Genomic DNA, 14,975 nt, shown 5'->3' with positions numbered 1-14,975 from the left:
ACCTGTTCCAATAGAACCTAACATTTTTGATGGAGAACCCATGGAGTTTCCAAGTTGGATGAAAAACTTTGTAGTTTACGTAGAATCTAGAACTTTTATTAGTAGAGAAAGACTTGCCTACTTAAACAAGTATACCACTGGTTAGGCAAAGGATGCTATTAACATGTTAATGCACTTTAACTCTGATGCTGACTATGGGCAAACAAAGAAAATTATTAGGGAGAGATTTGGAAACAAAAGTATCATAGCTGATGCTTAAACAAGAAAGTTAATGAAACAGCTACCAATCTCTCAGCATAATGGTCCAGCATTAACAGCATTCTTAGATTTTTTGAAGCACTGTCTAGCTGCAATGAAATACACTTCTCATTTGTCATTTCTGAACGACCCTAGAGAGCAGAGAAAGGTGCTAGCAAAATTACTGAAGTACATGAGACTTACTGTTGGTCAGTTGAAATGTGCTTCGGATTTTGCAAGGCAAATCACCTCTGCCAGATGGGAGCTTTCACACGAGACATGCTGCGCTTCGCCACACTGTCAGTCTTTAAATAGTACAACCACCCACATGAATCATCACCTCCCAATCATTCCGGTCTGGAAAGTGTCATTGGGAAACCCAAGATCCACCACTTAACAAAGGGAGGGAGTGGAGGGGATGTGAAAGCTCCCATCTAGCAGAGGTGAATTGCCTCGCAAAATCCGAAGTACATTTCAACTGACCTACAGTAAGTTTCATGTACTTCAGTAATTTTACTTCAGCAAATCACCTGTCTACTAGATGGCGCTGTCACATGAGATTTTAAAGTCATGTGGTTGTTGTATCCATCTAATCCTGTCAAATGCCACATCATATAAACAGGTGTAAAGAAAACTTCCTAGAAAGAGAGCCCAATCTTCATTATGGAAACATAACATTACCCTCACTGAACATAATAAAACAAAACATGTAAAACCCAACATAACATATACATAAACATGAATTACACAGAACCCAGCATCACCTCTTGAAATGGGTCTGTGTCCCGGAGTATATCTTTATTATAATACCTAGCAAACATGGCCTCCCACATCCAACCAGCCTTGGCCATGATGGCAATTACCACGGCCAGTGCCTTGGCCATAGATGCCAAGGCAGGTCTAAGACTACCTACAGTGAACCTCTTGGTGTCAATCCCACACTATCTGACATTGTCTTGAGCCACCTGGCCACCATGTCTTCAGAAACACTCCTATAAGGTTTTATGTAACTGATGAGTAGTTTCCCATCTGCATTCACAAATTCTGTCAGGAGCTTCTCAGTTCTCTCTATATGTTCCTTCATGGTCATAAATACACACAGCCTGTTATCCTGAGTATAAGCTCTAAACTCAATTGTATGAACATTAAACTTGGACTTGCATTGCTTGATGTTACCCCCTAACAAAACTGAAACAGAGTCTTCTCCAAAGGCGATGTTCCTCAGCATTAACAAGTGCAATGTTTGAACCCTGGCTGCTTGCATCAGTGCCATCAGCATCACCAACTTGAGTGACTGGTCCTTCAAAGAAATGCTGTGCAGTGGGTCCATGGTCCTTATCCTCTGCAACCCAGGTTTCACCTCCCAGATCGCTGCATACCTGGGCATAGAAGGGCACAAGTTGAAAACCCTGCACAGAAAACTATTCATGAAAGGGTGATTCCCTGCCCTGCATCCTTCCATCACGATGCCTAGGGCTGAGAGAGCACCCCTTGCTGTGTTAATACTCTCATAGCCCACATCTCTGTGAAAAGTATGAGACAAAAAATTTAAGATGTCGGCAACAGAGGGAGTAAAGGGATTAATGTTCCCTCGAATACAAAAGTGTGACCACCTCTTGATGTGAGGGCTGTATTGTCTTTCAGTCCCTGGTTTCCAGGAAGCCATGTGCTCCAAGTTGTGTCCTGACAGCTGACAAGCCATCAAACTGGTGTGCCTCATTATTGGGTGCTCCTCCGCAGAGGACGGATGCAGGAGCACATTCCTCTTGCTCCATATGAGCCAAGGGTCCTCTACCAGCAGCCGAAGTAGCACGCCCATCCAAGGTTGTGACAGCCAGAGTGGAACAACAATCCATCCTTGGGCCCTTTCCTCCCGTAACTTCTGTAGACATCTAGGGATCAGAGAATGGAGGAAAGAGGTAAACTAATTCAAACTGTGCCCATGGAATTGTAAAAACATCAATATAGGCTGCCTCTGGGTCCGGTGTCCAGGAACAGAATTGAGCCACTTGCTTGTTTAAACGGGAAGCAAACAGGTCTATGCAAGGAGTCCCACAGATATTTCACAACTTCTGAAATATCATCTTGTTCAGCTGCCACTCATGCCTGTCATTAAAGGAACAGGATGAAGTGTCTGCCAACACACTGCACTTGCCTGGTATGTGAGAAGCTGTAATCCAGGCACCATTTTTAATCACCAATCCCATATACCAAGACAAATGTCATCACAAACCACCGACTTAATTCTGCCCATCTCATTCATGTAATTAATCGCTGTAGTGTTATCACACAGCACCTTGATGTGCAATCCTCTTAGGAGATGGGTAAAAGATTCCAAGGTGAATAATATACCCATTAGTTCATGTGCATTAATGTGCAAAAGTACCTCATCAGGGGACCATCTGCCATTAGTAATGAGGCCATCAAGACAACCTGCCCAACCTAGATTTGATGCATCTGTAAACATCTCAATATCTGGTGCCTTTCTGAATATCTTCCTGTCCTGAGTCTCTAGTTCCATAATCCACCAGTTCAAATCTGTCCTAATCTCATCAATAATATCCATCCATCCATTAAAATCTCCACACACCTTTTCCAAAGCCTTGATCTTCGCCCTTTCCATCCTCCTATAATGCAGCTTCCCCATCTCTACAGCTGGGATTGCTGCCACCAGGAGTCCAACCACTCTAGTCACTACTCTAATTTTCTCTTTCGTTTTAGTGACTAAAAGAGAACAGTGTTGCAGAATCTTATCCCGCCTACGCTCAGGCAGGGTAACTGTCATGGCCACTGAATCTATCACATTGCCTAAATACTCTATATGTGTAGTGGGATTCGATACAGATTTCTCCACATTTATGCAGAAACCAACTCTCTGCAACAACTGAATAATGTCATTCATGCACTCATACACCCAGGCAAAGAGCTACTACACATAAGCGTATCTTCTATAAAACTAGTAATGGTATGGCCCATCTTTCTTAGTGTTGAGAAAACAGGCTTCATGAGTTTTGTAAGGAAATGAGATCCTTCCAAAATACCATTTGGCAGACAGGTGAATTGGTAGATCTTACCCGACCATCTGAAACAAAGATATTTCTGTTGTTCCTCTGCTATTCGCACTGAATAATATGCCTTCTTAAGATCAATAAAGGCCATGAAATCATCTTGACTATCTAGCTGTATCACTTGTTCAAAGTTCTCCATCTTAAAGTGTTTACAGTCCACGTGCCTGTTCAGTTTCTTTAGATTTAACACCATCCTATAGTCCCCCATCTTATTCTTTCTCAGGAAGATGGGTGAAATGATTTGATGATCCTGTCTATGTGCCTTCTTGATGGCCTTTAAATCTAACAACTTATTAACCTCCGGATGCATAACAGCTGTTTCTTCCTCACTAAACACATACTGGATATCCTCACTAAATAAATGTCCAATACTATCCTCATCTATATCAAGATGACAGTGTACCACTATATCCATAATGAATGGATCACTCATTAGCTTGCTTTTCAGCCTCTCTGCCTCTTCAATTTGCCTGGTGGCTTGAGAAAGGTCATCCCCAAACAGGAGTCCAGTCATGGGAGCCTTGTCTGAGCACAAGAGGGAATACTTGGAATTAATTAAGTGATAAACCCACAACAGTAGTAGCAAATAAAGTCAAAGTGACAGAATCAGTGACACATGACATGCACACCATGATAGTTCCTGTATGGTTACATCATGTTAGTAATGAAGAGGATAAAGTTTTACTGTATGCCCTGCTGGATGAGCAGTCTGATGCTTCATTCACCAAGGAAAGCACTCTGAATAAATTGAGAGTTAGTGGCCCACCAGTATCCCTTAATATTCATACAATAAGTGGGAAACAAATCACTGATTCTACCAAAATTCATGGACTTAAAGTGAGAGGTTATAATGAAGAAGTGGAAATACTAATCCCTTCAGCATATTCAACTGTAAACATCTCAGCTGGACGGAGTCAGATACCAAGGCCCGAGATTGCTTGTAACTGGCCTCACTTAAAGGCAATCTCTGACAAACTAATGAAATATGACCCAAAAGTTGACATAGGACTCCTCATTGGTCTTGATTGCACAGAAGCCATTATGGCAGAAGAGCAAATAGCAGGTGATAGTAAGAAGCATCCCTATGCTCGTAGAACAGAACTAGGTTGGGGGATCATTGGTAGAATCTCTCCTCATACAAGTCCAGTGGAGGATACAGTGGTAGTCTACAGAACAGTGACACAAGAAGTAGAAATCAATGAAGAAAAGGGGGTTCATTTCTTAGTGGTTCCTACTAAAACTAAAGAGATGATTAATCCTTCTCAAGTGTTTGAAATTGACTTTAGTAACAAAGTCAGCTGACACTCCAGTATCATATGAAGATAAAAGGTTTATGAGTAAGATGAAAGAAGAAGTACAGCAGCTAAAGGATGGGCATTATGACTTACCCCTTCCTCTTAAAGATGATAATGTCAAGCTTCCAAACAACAGACTATTAGCAGAGCAGAGACTCAAGAAGTTAAGAGCTAAACTTGAGAAAGATAATCAACACAAAGGAGATTACAAGGTGTTTATGGATGATATGATTACAAAAGGTTATGCAGAGGTTGTACCAACAAAGGATTTAGTTAGGAATAATGGTAAGGTCTGGTACATTCCACATCATGAAGTCTATCATCCGAGGAACCCAAAGAAGTTGAGAGTTGTAATTGACTGTAGTGCGAACTACAGGAACCAATCATTAAACAGTCACCTGTTACAAGGCTCAGACCTTACCAACAAACTTGTTGGAGTGTTGTGTAGGTTTAGGCAAGAAAGCATTGCACTTGTATGTGATATAGAAGCAATGTACCATCAAGTGAAGGTCAACCCAGAACATAGAGACATGTTAAGATTCCTTTGGTGGAAAAATGGTGACCTTAATGATGAGATAGCTGAATACAGGATGACAGCTCACCTGCTTGGGGCTACATCGTCTCCAAGTGTGACTAACTTTGCACTTAAGAAAGCTGCAGATGACTATGGGTGTGGATCTGATTCAGCCAAGTTTGTAAGAAATAACTTTTATGTTGATGATGGTTTGAAGTCATTAGCTACAATGGATGAAGCTGTCACTCTTTTTCAGCAGAGCAAAGAATTATATTACAAAGGAGGTTTTAATCTTCATAAGTTTTTGTCAAACATCAAAGATGTACTGGCTGCAATTTCTCCTCATGAGAGAGCAGATGGAGTTAAAAGTTTGGATTTTAGTAAGAATGAAGACACACTGCCTATAGAAAGAACTTTGGGAGTTGAGTGGTGCATAGAATCTGACACATTTCAATTCAGAATAAAGCTGAAAGACAAGCCACTCACCAGGAGAGGCATTCTGTCAACAGTGAGCTCTATATATGATCCATTAGGTCTAGTGTCACCTCTCATACTGACTGGAAAGTAAATTTTACAAGAATTATGTAAGAATGCAGTTGAATGGGATGATGAGATGCCAGATTATGTCAAACCTAAATGGATAAAATGGAAAGACAACCTGCACAAACTAGACCAGCTTAAAGTACCTAGATGTTACAAACCTGATGACTTTGGGGAAGTAGAAAAAGTTGAAAATAATATGAGTATAATAATGTGGAAGAAGTATTTTGCACAGACAGCAAAGTAGTCCTTGGTTACATTGCAAATGAAGCAAAGAGATTCCATGTATATGTTGCTAACATAGTAGAAACAATTAGAGATCACACTTCACCAGATCGGTGGAAATTTGTAGAGACACAGTATAACCCAGCAGATCATGCATCTAGAGGCATGACAGCAAATGAATTGCGTAATAGCAAGATCTGGTGGAACGGCCCAGAATTCCTTTGGCAACATAGTAAAATGGATAGCCATCCACAGTACAAGGTCATATATGAAAATTACCCTGAAGTGAAGAAAGTCGTATACCATGCTATAGGTACACAACATCCCACAGATATACTAGAAAGACTTGAGTATTTTTCTGATTGATTTAAAACAAAGGGGGCAGTTGCTGTATGCTTTAAGTTTCTGAACAGTTTCAAAGGAAAAGGTGATTGCACAACTAAAGTAAAAGGAGACACATATGAGCCAGTAAATGTAGCACAAGTGTCAGAAGCTATAAATGAAATCATAAAACAACTGCAAACAAAATTATTCCAAAGAGAGATAAATGTACTGAAATCATCTGCTAACTATAATTCTTTAATTAAAGGGGACAATGGCAAAGGAACAAAAGTGATAGACAGGACCAGTTCCTTCTATAAGTTAGATCCCTTCATTGATAAAAGTGGTATCATGAAGGTAGGAGGAAGATTGAGGCTTTCTAATCTGACAGATGAATCCAAACATCCAGTCATCCTTTCCAAAACATCACACATAAACCAGCTGATAATATACCACCACCACAAAAGAACAAGTCATCAAGGCAGGGGCACACCTTTAAATGAAATCAGGTCGTGTGGATACTGGATAGTAGGAGGATCATCCCTAGTATCAATGCATATTTCAAAGTGCATTATCTGTCGTAAAGTTAGAAGTACAACACAGGGACAGAAGATGGCAGACCTGCCTATCGACAGACTAGAACTATCACCTCCTTTTACATACTCAGCAGTAGATTTCTTTGCCCCTTTCTATGTCAAAGAGGGGCATAAAGAGCTTAAAAGATATGGAGTGTTCTTTACTTGCATGGCATGTAGAGCCATGCACCTAGAGACAGCCAACAGCATGGATACAAGTTCCTTCCTAAGTACATATCGTCACTTTGTAGGATGAAGAGGGCCTGTAAGACAGTTGAGATGTGACCAAGGAACTAACTTTGTAGAACCCAAATCAGAGTATGAGAGATGCTTGAAAGAACTAAAAAACAATAAAGTCAGACAAGAACTCATGAAAGACCAGTGTGACTGGATTGTATTTAACATGAATGTACCCAATGCCAGTCACATGGGAGGTGTTTGGGAGAGGCAGATACGCACAGTGAGAAATGTACTCTCTGTGTTACTTGATCAGCATGGTACCCAGTTAGATGACCAAGATCTGAGAACCTTCTTAGTTGAAACTGAAAATATAGTTAATGGTCATCTCCTAACTGTGAACCATCTTAACTCCCCAGAAAGTTCTACACCACTGACATCCAGTAATTTGTTAACTATGAAAACAAAGGTAGTACTGCCTCCTCCAAGCATTTTAATTAAGAAGGACATGTATTGCACAAAGAGATGATGCAGAGCACAATACCTAGCCAATCAATTCTGGTCCAGGTGGAAAAAGGAGTATGTGCAATTTCTACAACTTAGAAATAAGTGGACAACACCAAAGGAGAATCTTAGTGTAAATGACTTAGTCATCATCAAGGATCAGAATGTAGCAAGGAACCAGTGGAAACTGAGAAGAGTAACAGAAATATCTCCTGATCATGATGGCCTAGTAAGAAAGATTAAGGTCCTGGTGTCAGACTGTAATCTCGACAACCAGGGAAGACGCATAAAGGCAAACAGGACCATCATAGAGAGGCCAATACATAGTCTAGTATTGCTGCTAGAAGGTAATGCATAATAATAGACTGGAGCATCCCCGCCAAGGAGCCAGTGTAACAAAACATATTATGTGCTAGTCCTAGTTTTAAGGTACATACTAATGTTAATTTAAGGTAAATGGTTACACAATTTAGGGAAGCCACATAACTGCACATAAAGCGTATTTACCTCACGTCATTATTCCTCGGCAATCATAAGTGAAATGTTCAATGCAGTGCATGAAGACGTGTAATATGTGTAAGTATCAGTATTCAGTACTATATTAAGCACCAAAGCTGATGCTCACTTGTTAGTAGGGTGTGGTTAACCCACTGGTCACCTGCGGGCATCACTCATGGCCAAGTCGCACTCAGACAAAGACTGGCAGGATGGTGACCGAGGTAAATACTTTAATTTTGTAGTAAAAACTGATTGTCATAGTGCCGAGGTGATTGCATGTATTGTTAATGAATACTGTGATATGTTGAAAGTGTTTAATATCAGTGTATAATGTTATTTTGTAAGAAACTGAGACCAAGAACTTGTTTGCAGTTCTTACGATCATGCCTACCTCATCAATAAATGTCAAGAGAGAGAACCGCCCTTCCTTGACCCTACAATGATGGGTGTGATCAGTAAAACAGATCACCTGAGAGCTAATGAAGACCTGTCAGTGCGGCTACATTCTTCATTAAGAGAGCGTCAAAAACTTTCAAGATCTAACTCCCCTTATAATTTCTGGCACCTAGCCAAAAACATCTCCAATAACTTTGCTTCTTCATCTTTCCTTTCTTTATTACAACCTAATTGCACCACTACCATCTCATCTATTTCTAAAGCTGAACTTTTCACTCAAACCTTTGCTAAAATTTCTACCTTGGATGATTCAGGGCTTGCTGATCCCTCTCCTCCACTCTCTGACTACTTCATGCTACCTATTAAAATCCTTCACAATGTTTTACATGTCCTCGCTAGCCTTAACCCTCAGAAAGCTTACAAACCTGATGGGACCCCTCCCATTGTTCTCTGAAATTGTGCCTTTGTGCTTGCACCTTGCCTAATCAAACTCTTCCAACCCTGTCTATCAACATGTACCTTTCCTTCTTGCTGGAGGTTTGCCTAAATTCAACCTGTTCTTAAAAAGGGTGACCATTCTAATCTTTCAAACTATCATCCTACTGCTTAAATTTCCTGCCTTTTTAAAGCTTTGAATCTATCCTTAACAGGAAGATTCTTAAACATCTATCACTTCACAACCTTCTATCTGATCGCCATTATGGGTTACATTGAGGCTGCTGTACTGGTGATCTTCAGGCTTTCCTTACTGAGTCTTGGTCATCCTCTTTTAAGGACTTTGGTGAAACTTTTGCTGTTGGCTTAGGCATATCAAAAGCTTCTAATAGGGCCTGGTACAAAGCTTTGATTTAATAACTACCCTCCTACGGCTTCTATCCTCTGTTCTTCTCTTCTTACAATTCTTCTAAATCTATTAACAGTGATGTTCCTCACGGTTCTGTCTTGTCACCCATTCTCTTCCAATTATTCATTAATGATCTTCTTAATCTAACTTCTTGTCCTATCCATTCCTACGCTGACAATACCACCCTGCACTTTTCCACATCTTTTGTAGATGTCCAACTTATCAAGAAGTAAACAGTTCATGCAAGGAAGCTACAGAATGCCTGACTTCTGAGCTCTCTGAAATTTCTGATTGGGGCAGAGCAAACTTAGTATTGTTCAATGGCTCAAAAACTCAATTCCTCCATCTATCAACTCGACACAACCTTCCAGACAACTATCCTCTCTTCTTCATTGACACCCAATTGTCCCCCTCTTCTACAGTGCACATCCTCGGTCTGTCCTTTACTTATAATTAAACTGAAACCTCACATCTCATCTCTAGCTAGAATAGCTTCTATGAAGTTAGACATTCTGAGTTGTCTCCCAGTTTTTCTCATCCTCCAGTTGCTAATCCTGTACAGGAGCTTTATCCGTCCATATGTGGAACATGCTTCACATACGAGTATATGGGGAGGGGGCGAAATCCACTCGTACCGCTCTTTAGGACATGGTTTAATCAAAAGCTTTTTGTCTTATCAACTCTCCTCTAACTGACTGTCTTCTGCCTGTCTCTCATTTCTGCAATGTTGCATCTCTTCCTACCTTTTACTGTTATATTCATGCCAACTGCTCTTCTGATCTTGTTAACTGCATGCCTCCCCTCCTCCCGCGGCCTCGCTGCACAAGACTTTCTTCTTTCTCTCACCCCTGTTCTGTCCACCTCTCTAATGCAAAAATCAACCAGTATTCTCAACCATTCATCCCTTTCTCTGATAAACTCTGGAAGTCACTTCCTGCTTCTGTATTTACTCCTTTTTATTACTTGAACTCTTTCAAAAGGGAGGTTTCAACACACTTAACATGTAATTTTTGATGACCGGCACCTCAGTAGACCTTTTTTTTAATTATATTTTTGTTGCTCTTGGCCGGTGCCTCTCCTACATGAAAAAAAAAAAGAACACTACAGACCTTTTGTTTCACTCTAGATTACTTTTTAAATGATTATTTAAATTTATTTACATATAAATATGAAGAATAAAAAAAAAATAAATAAATAAATAACTCCCCCTCCAAAAAAACAATAAAACTGCCTACCTGTCCCCATTTATGTTACTGTTTTGTTTTTTGCCCTTATTGTAATGTGATATTTTATGATTTGTCTTTGTGCATATTTTTATGCATAATATCATTCAAGGGTGCCTGCTGCAGTTGTTGCGTGGTATGTGTGCATGTACGTGCGTGTGTGTATGTGCAGAATATATTCATCTGAAGTGAAAAACAAATAATGATGTAGAGAAAGCAGATATGAGCAATGGTGTTCGGGAAAATCACGGCCAACATTGCATGTAATAATATGTACTCACACTAGGTATTCGAACGGAATGCCGCCGTACGATATATCAGGGCCTTTTGCTGCGAGACGATCCACAGAATATTGTTCAGCCAGTGATGTTTACTTGTACTTAATACACAACACTCTGGTCAGGAAGAGCAAAAATCCTGGAAAGCCACAGACAATAGGGACAAGCTTTAGCATGCCACTACCAGATATGACGATTAAAGACCCTGCAGGCTTCTTTACAGCAGAATTAATTAAAAAAAAGTGCTCCAATACTTCAAGATGTGGACTTCACCAAAAATTATATAGAGGATGAACTTTGAGAAATAAAGCCATCATCAGCTGCAGGCCCTGAAGACATGCAGCTATACTGCTGCAAAAAAGAACTAGCTGTACCTCTACACATGATTTGGAGAGTCACCAAACCGAGGTAAAGTTCCTGTTTCAGTGAAATATGGCATTGTCTCTCCCATCCACAAGGGAGGCAGCAGAGGGATGTGATAAAATACCGCCCTGTAACTCACATACTTCATTGTGAAAATATCTGAGAAAATCCTCTGTGACCATCCTACAGAACATCCTTACAGAACAAGCAAGGCTTGTTCTGTAAGGGCCGATCTTGCCTGTCACAGCTGCTGGTGCAACAAGAATATGTACTCGATTGCCTGGAGGAGGGAAACAATGTGGACATGGTCTATCTTGACTTTGCAAAGGCATTCAGTAAGGTATACTGAGACATGTTGATGTACAAGCTCTCACACACAAAAATAAAAGAACGCCTGGGGACATGGACTCACAACTTTCTTCAAGTGAAGATTCAACAGGTTACTGTAAATGGAACCCTCTTGGAACACTTTTCACTAACGAGTGGAGTTCCCCAAGGTTCCTTGCTCTCATCAGTGACAAAGATGTAGATCAGGCACTCCATCACCTTGTCTTTCGCTGATGACACATGTATGACAATGTGGGTGAAATCCCAGGACAACACAGAGCTACTGCAAGAAGACCTCAACAAAGCATAATCATGGGCAACACAAAACATGCTCCTCTTTGAAAACAAATTTGAGATTCTAAGGTATGGTAACAATGATTCTACCAAAGAAAATAGCAGGTATAGCACCACTCAAGCTCCTATAGAAGTCAGGAACAACCTCTGAGACCTGGGAGTAACAATCAGCAGTGAAAGCAACTTAAACCTTCACATACATAACATCACAGAAGGTGCAGGAAGACTGACTGGCTAGATCCTCAGGACTTTCAGAACCAGGGAGAAGCTGTGCCTCATGACCCTATGGAAGAGCTTAATGATACCTAAATTAGAGTATTCCTGCCAACTGTGGAGCCCAGGAGCTATTGGAGAAATGGAAGAACTTGAATGAGTGCAGAGAAGTTTTAACAGTAAGATCCAGTCACTAAATGGGAAGAACTACTGGGAACGTTTGAAGCACCTGAAGCTGTACTCACTTCAAGGAAGACGAGAAATGTACCAAATTATATACAGCTGGAAGATACTGGAAGGTCTGGTACCAAACATCGGCATTAGTGTAAGCCCAAACCAAACACGAGGAAGGTCCTGCTACATCGAGGGCCCAAAAACAAACTGCCAGAGCCTTAAAACACTCAGAGTGAACAGTTTCAGCAGAAGAGGGCCAAAACTATTCAACAGCCTTCCTCCAAGTCTTCAAGACATGTCATCCTGCAGTGCAGAAGTCTTGAAGCATCACCTAGATGATTTCCAGCAGAAGATTGGAGACACCTCCTCTACCTTCATATCAAACATGGCTACACTACAACAGGCTGGACCACCTCATCCCCATACATCAAAGGCAGAATAGAGGATACAGTGGCAGTTCCTGTAGCTGAGGTTGATCTTCTGAAATCTTCACAAGATATCACAAGGTAAGGATGAGACTGTTTCCTTGATTTCATTGATAGGTCCTTTCTTTATCCTTTGCCCATTCCATGCTATATCCGTTTTCCTTTGCCTCTTCACACCTGTTTAACTTTTTTTTTTTCAAGTAGGAGGGAGGCAAAGGGCAACAAAAATCCTATAAAAAAAAAAGTCCACTGAGATGTTGGTCCCTGAAAAGGGTCCAAAGCAGTAGTAAAAAATCAGAGGATAAGTGTCTTGAAACCTCCATCTTGCACGAGTTCAACCCATAGAAATGTGGAAATAAAAAAGTAGACATGGAGTTCCAGAGCTTACCAGAGAAAAGGATGAATGATTGAAAATACTGTTTAACTCTTGCATTAGAGAAAGAAGAAAGTCTTGTGCAGCAAAGCTGCTGGAGGAGGGGAGGCATGCAGTTACCAAGATCAGAAGAGCAGTTAGCATGAAAATAGCGGTAGAAGGTAGCAACACATGCAACACTGCAGCGATAAGAGTGACTGAAGGCAGTCAGTTAGAAAAGAGAAGTTAATGAGACGAAAAACTTTTGATTCCACCCTGTCTAGAAGAGTGGTATAAGTGGAACTCCCACCCTGAGACATGTGAAGCATACTCCATGGATGGAAAAGGCCCCTGTACAGAGTAAGCAGCTGGAAGGGTGAGAAAAACTGGTGGAGACGTCTCAAAATGCCTAACTTAATAGAAGCTGTTCTAGCTGGAGATAAGATGTGAAGTTTCCAGTTTAGATTAGAAGTAAGGGACAGACCAAGGATATTCAATGTAGAAGAGGGGGACAGTTGAGTGTCATTGAAGAAGAGGGGATAGTTGTCTGGAAGGTTGTGATGAGTTGATAGATGGAGGAATTGAGTTTTTGAGGCATTCATCAATACAAAGTTTGCCCTGCCCCAATCAGAAATTCTAGAGAGATCTGAAGTCAGGCGTTCTGTGGCTTCCCTGCGTGAACTGTATACTTCCTGAAGGGTTGAACGATCTATGATCGCCAGTATGGGTTCCGTCAAGGCCGCTCTACTGGTGATCTTCTGGCTTTCCTTACTGACTCTTGGTCATCCTCTTTTAGAGATTTTGGTGAAACTTTTGCTGTTGCCTTGGACATATCAAAAGCTTTTGATAGAGTCTGGCACAAAGCTTTGATTTCCAAACTACCCTCCTACGGTTTCTATCCTTCTCTCTGTAACTTCATCTCAAGTTTCCTTTCTGACCGTTCTATTGCTGCTGTGGTAGACGGTCACTGTTCTTCTCCTAAATCTATTAACAGTGGTGTTCCTCAGGGTTCTGTCCTGTCACCAACTCTCTTCTTATTATTCATTAATGATCTTCTAAACCAAACTTCTTGTCCTATCCACTCCCACTCCTACGCTGATGATACCACCTTGCACTTTTCCACGTCTTTTCATAGACGTCCAACCCTTCAGGAGGTAAACATAGTACGCAGGGAAGCCACAGAACGCCTGACTTCTGATCTTTCTAAAATTTCTGATTGGGGCAGAGCAAACTTGGTATTGTTCAATGCCTCAAAAACTCAATTCCTCCATCTGTCAACTCGACACAACCTTCCAGACAACTATCCCCTCTTCTTCAATGACACTCAACTGTCCCCCTCTTCTACACTGAACATCCTCGGTCTGTCCTTTACTTATAATCTGAACTGGAAACTTCACATCTCATCTCTTGCTAAAACAGCTTCTATGAAGTTCTGAGACGTCTCCGCCAGTTTTTCTCACCCCCCCAGCTGCTAACTCTGTACAAGGGCCTTATCCGTCCATGTATGGAGTATGCTTCACATGTCTGGGGGGGTTCCACTCATACTGCTCTTCTAGACAGGGTGGAATCAAAAGCTTTTCGTCTCATCAACTCCTCTCCTCTAACTGACCGTCTTCAGCCTCTCTCTCACCGCCGCAATGTTGCATATCTAGCTGTCTTCTACCGCTATTTTCATGCTAACTGCTCTTCTGATCTTGCTAACTGCATGCCTCCCCTCCTTCCGCGGCCTCGCTGCACAAGACTTTCTTCTTTCTCTCACCCCTATTCTGTCCACCTCTCTAACGCAAGAGTTAACCAGTATTCTCAATCATTCATCCCTTTCTCTGGTAAACTCTGGAACTCCCTGCCTGTTTCTGTATTTCCACCTTCCTATGACTTGAATTCCTTCAAGAGGGAGGTTTCAAGACACTTATCCACCAATTTTGACCACTGCCTTGACCCTTTTACGGGACTGGCATTTCAGTGGGCATTTTTTTTATTGATTTTTGTTGCCCTTGGCCAGTGTCCTTCTTACATAAAAAAAAAGAATGAAAAGGGGTGGAAAAGTGTAGGGTGGTATCATCAGTGTAGGAGTGGATAGGACAAGAAGTTTGGTTTAGAAGATCATTGATGAATAATAGGAAGAAAGTGAG

General features: G+C 41.1%; 1 protein-coding gene across 1 annotated transcript; it reads right to left on the bottom strand.

Annotated features, from left to right (window-relative positions):
* Window positions 1-747: 747 nt before the first annotated feature.
* On the bottom strand, window positions 748-2,703 carry LOC135116055 (uncharacterized). Its single transcript, XM_064033268.1, has 2 exons — window positions 1,851-2,703; window positions 748-1,616 (listed from the first exon to the last, which is right to left on the bottom strand). Exons 1-2 carry the CDS (start codon window positions 2,054-2,056, stop codon window positions 1,148-1,150), a joined length of 675 nt encoding a protein of 224 aa, XP_063889338.1. The 5' UTR covers window positions 2,057-2,703; the 3' UTR covers window positions 748-1,147.
* Between the last annotated feature and the right edge of the window lie 12,272 nt (window positions 2,704-14,975).

The sequence above is a fragment of the Scylla paramamosain genome, chromosome 30 (genome assembly GCF_035594125.1).
Source record: "Scylla paramamosain isolate STU-SP2022 chromosome 30, ASM3559412v1, whole genome shotgun sequence".
Classification (NCBI taxonomy): Eukaryota; Metazoa; Arthropoda; class Malacostraca; order Decapoda; family Portunidae; genus Scylla; species Scylla paramamosain.
The sequence above is the reverse complement of the archived record's forward strand: the minus strand, read 5'-3'. Positions and strand labels throughout refer to the sequence as shown.

Bases quoted from the DNA above. Each gene is read 5' to 3' on its own strand.
- LOC135116055 (XM_064033268.1), bottom strand. From the start codon at position 2,056: ATGGGCGTGCTACTTCGGCTGCTGGTAGAGGACCCTTGGCTCATATGG. The intron at 1,617-1,850 runs GTGGTCACACTT...TTCTATGCCCAG, and splicing joins TACAGCCCTCACATCAAGAG to GTATGCAGCGATCTGGGAGG.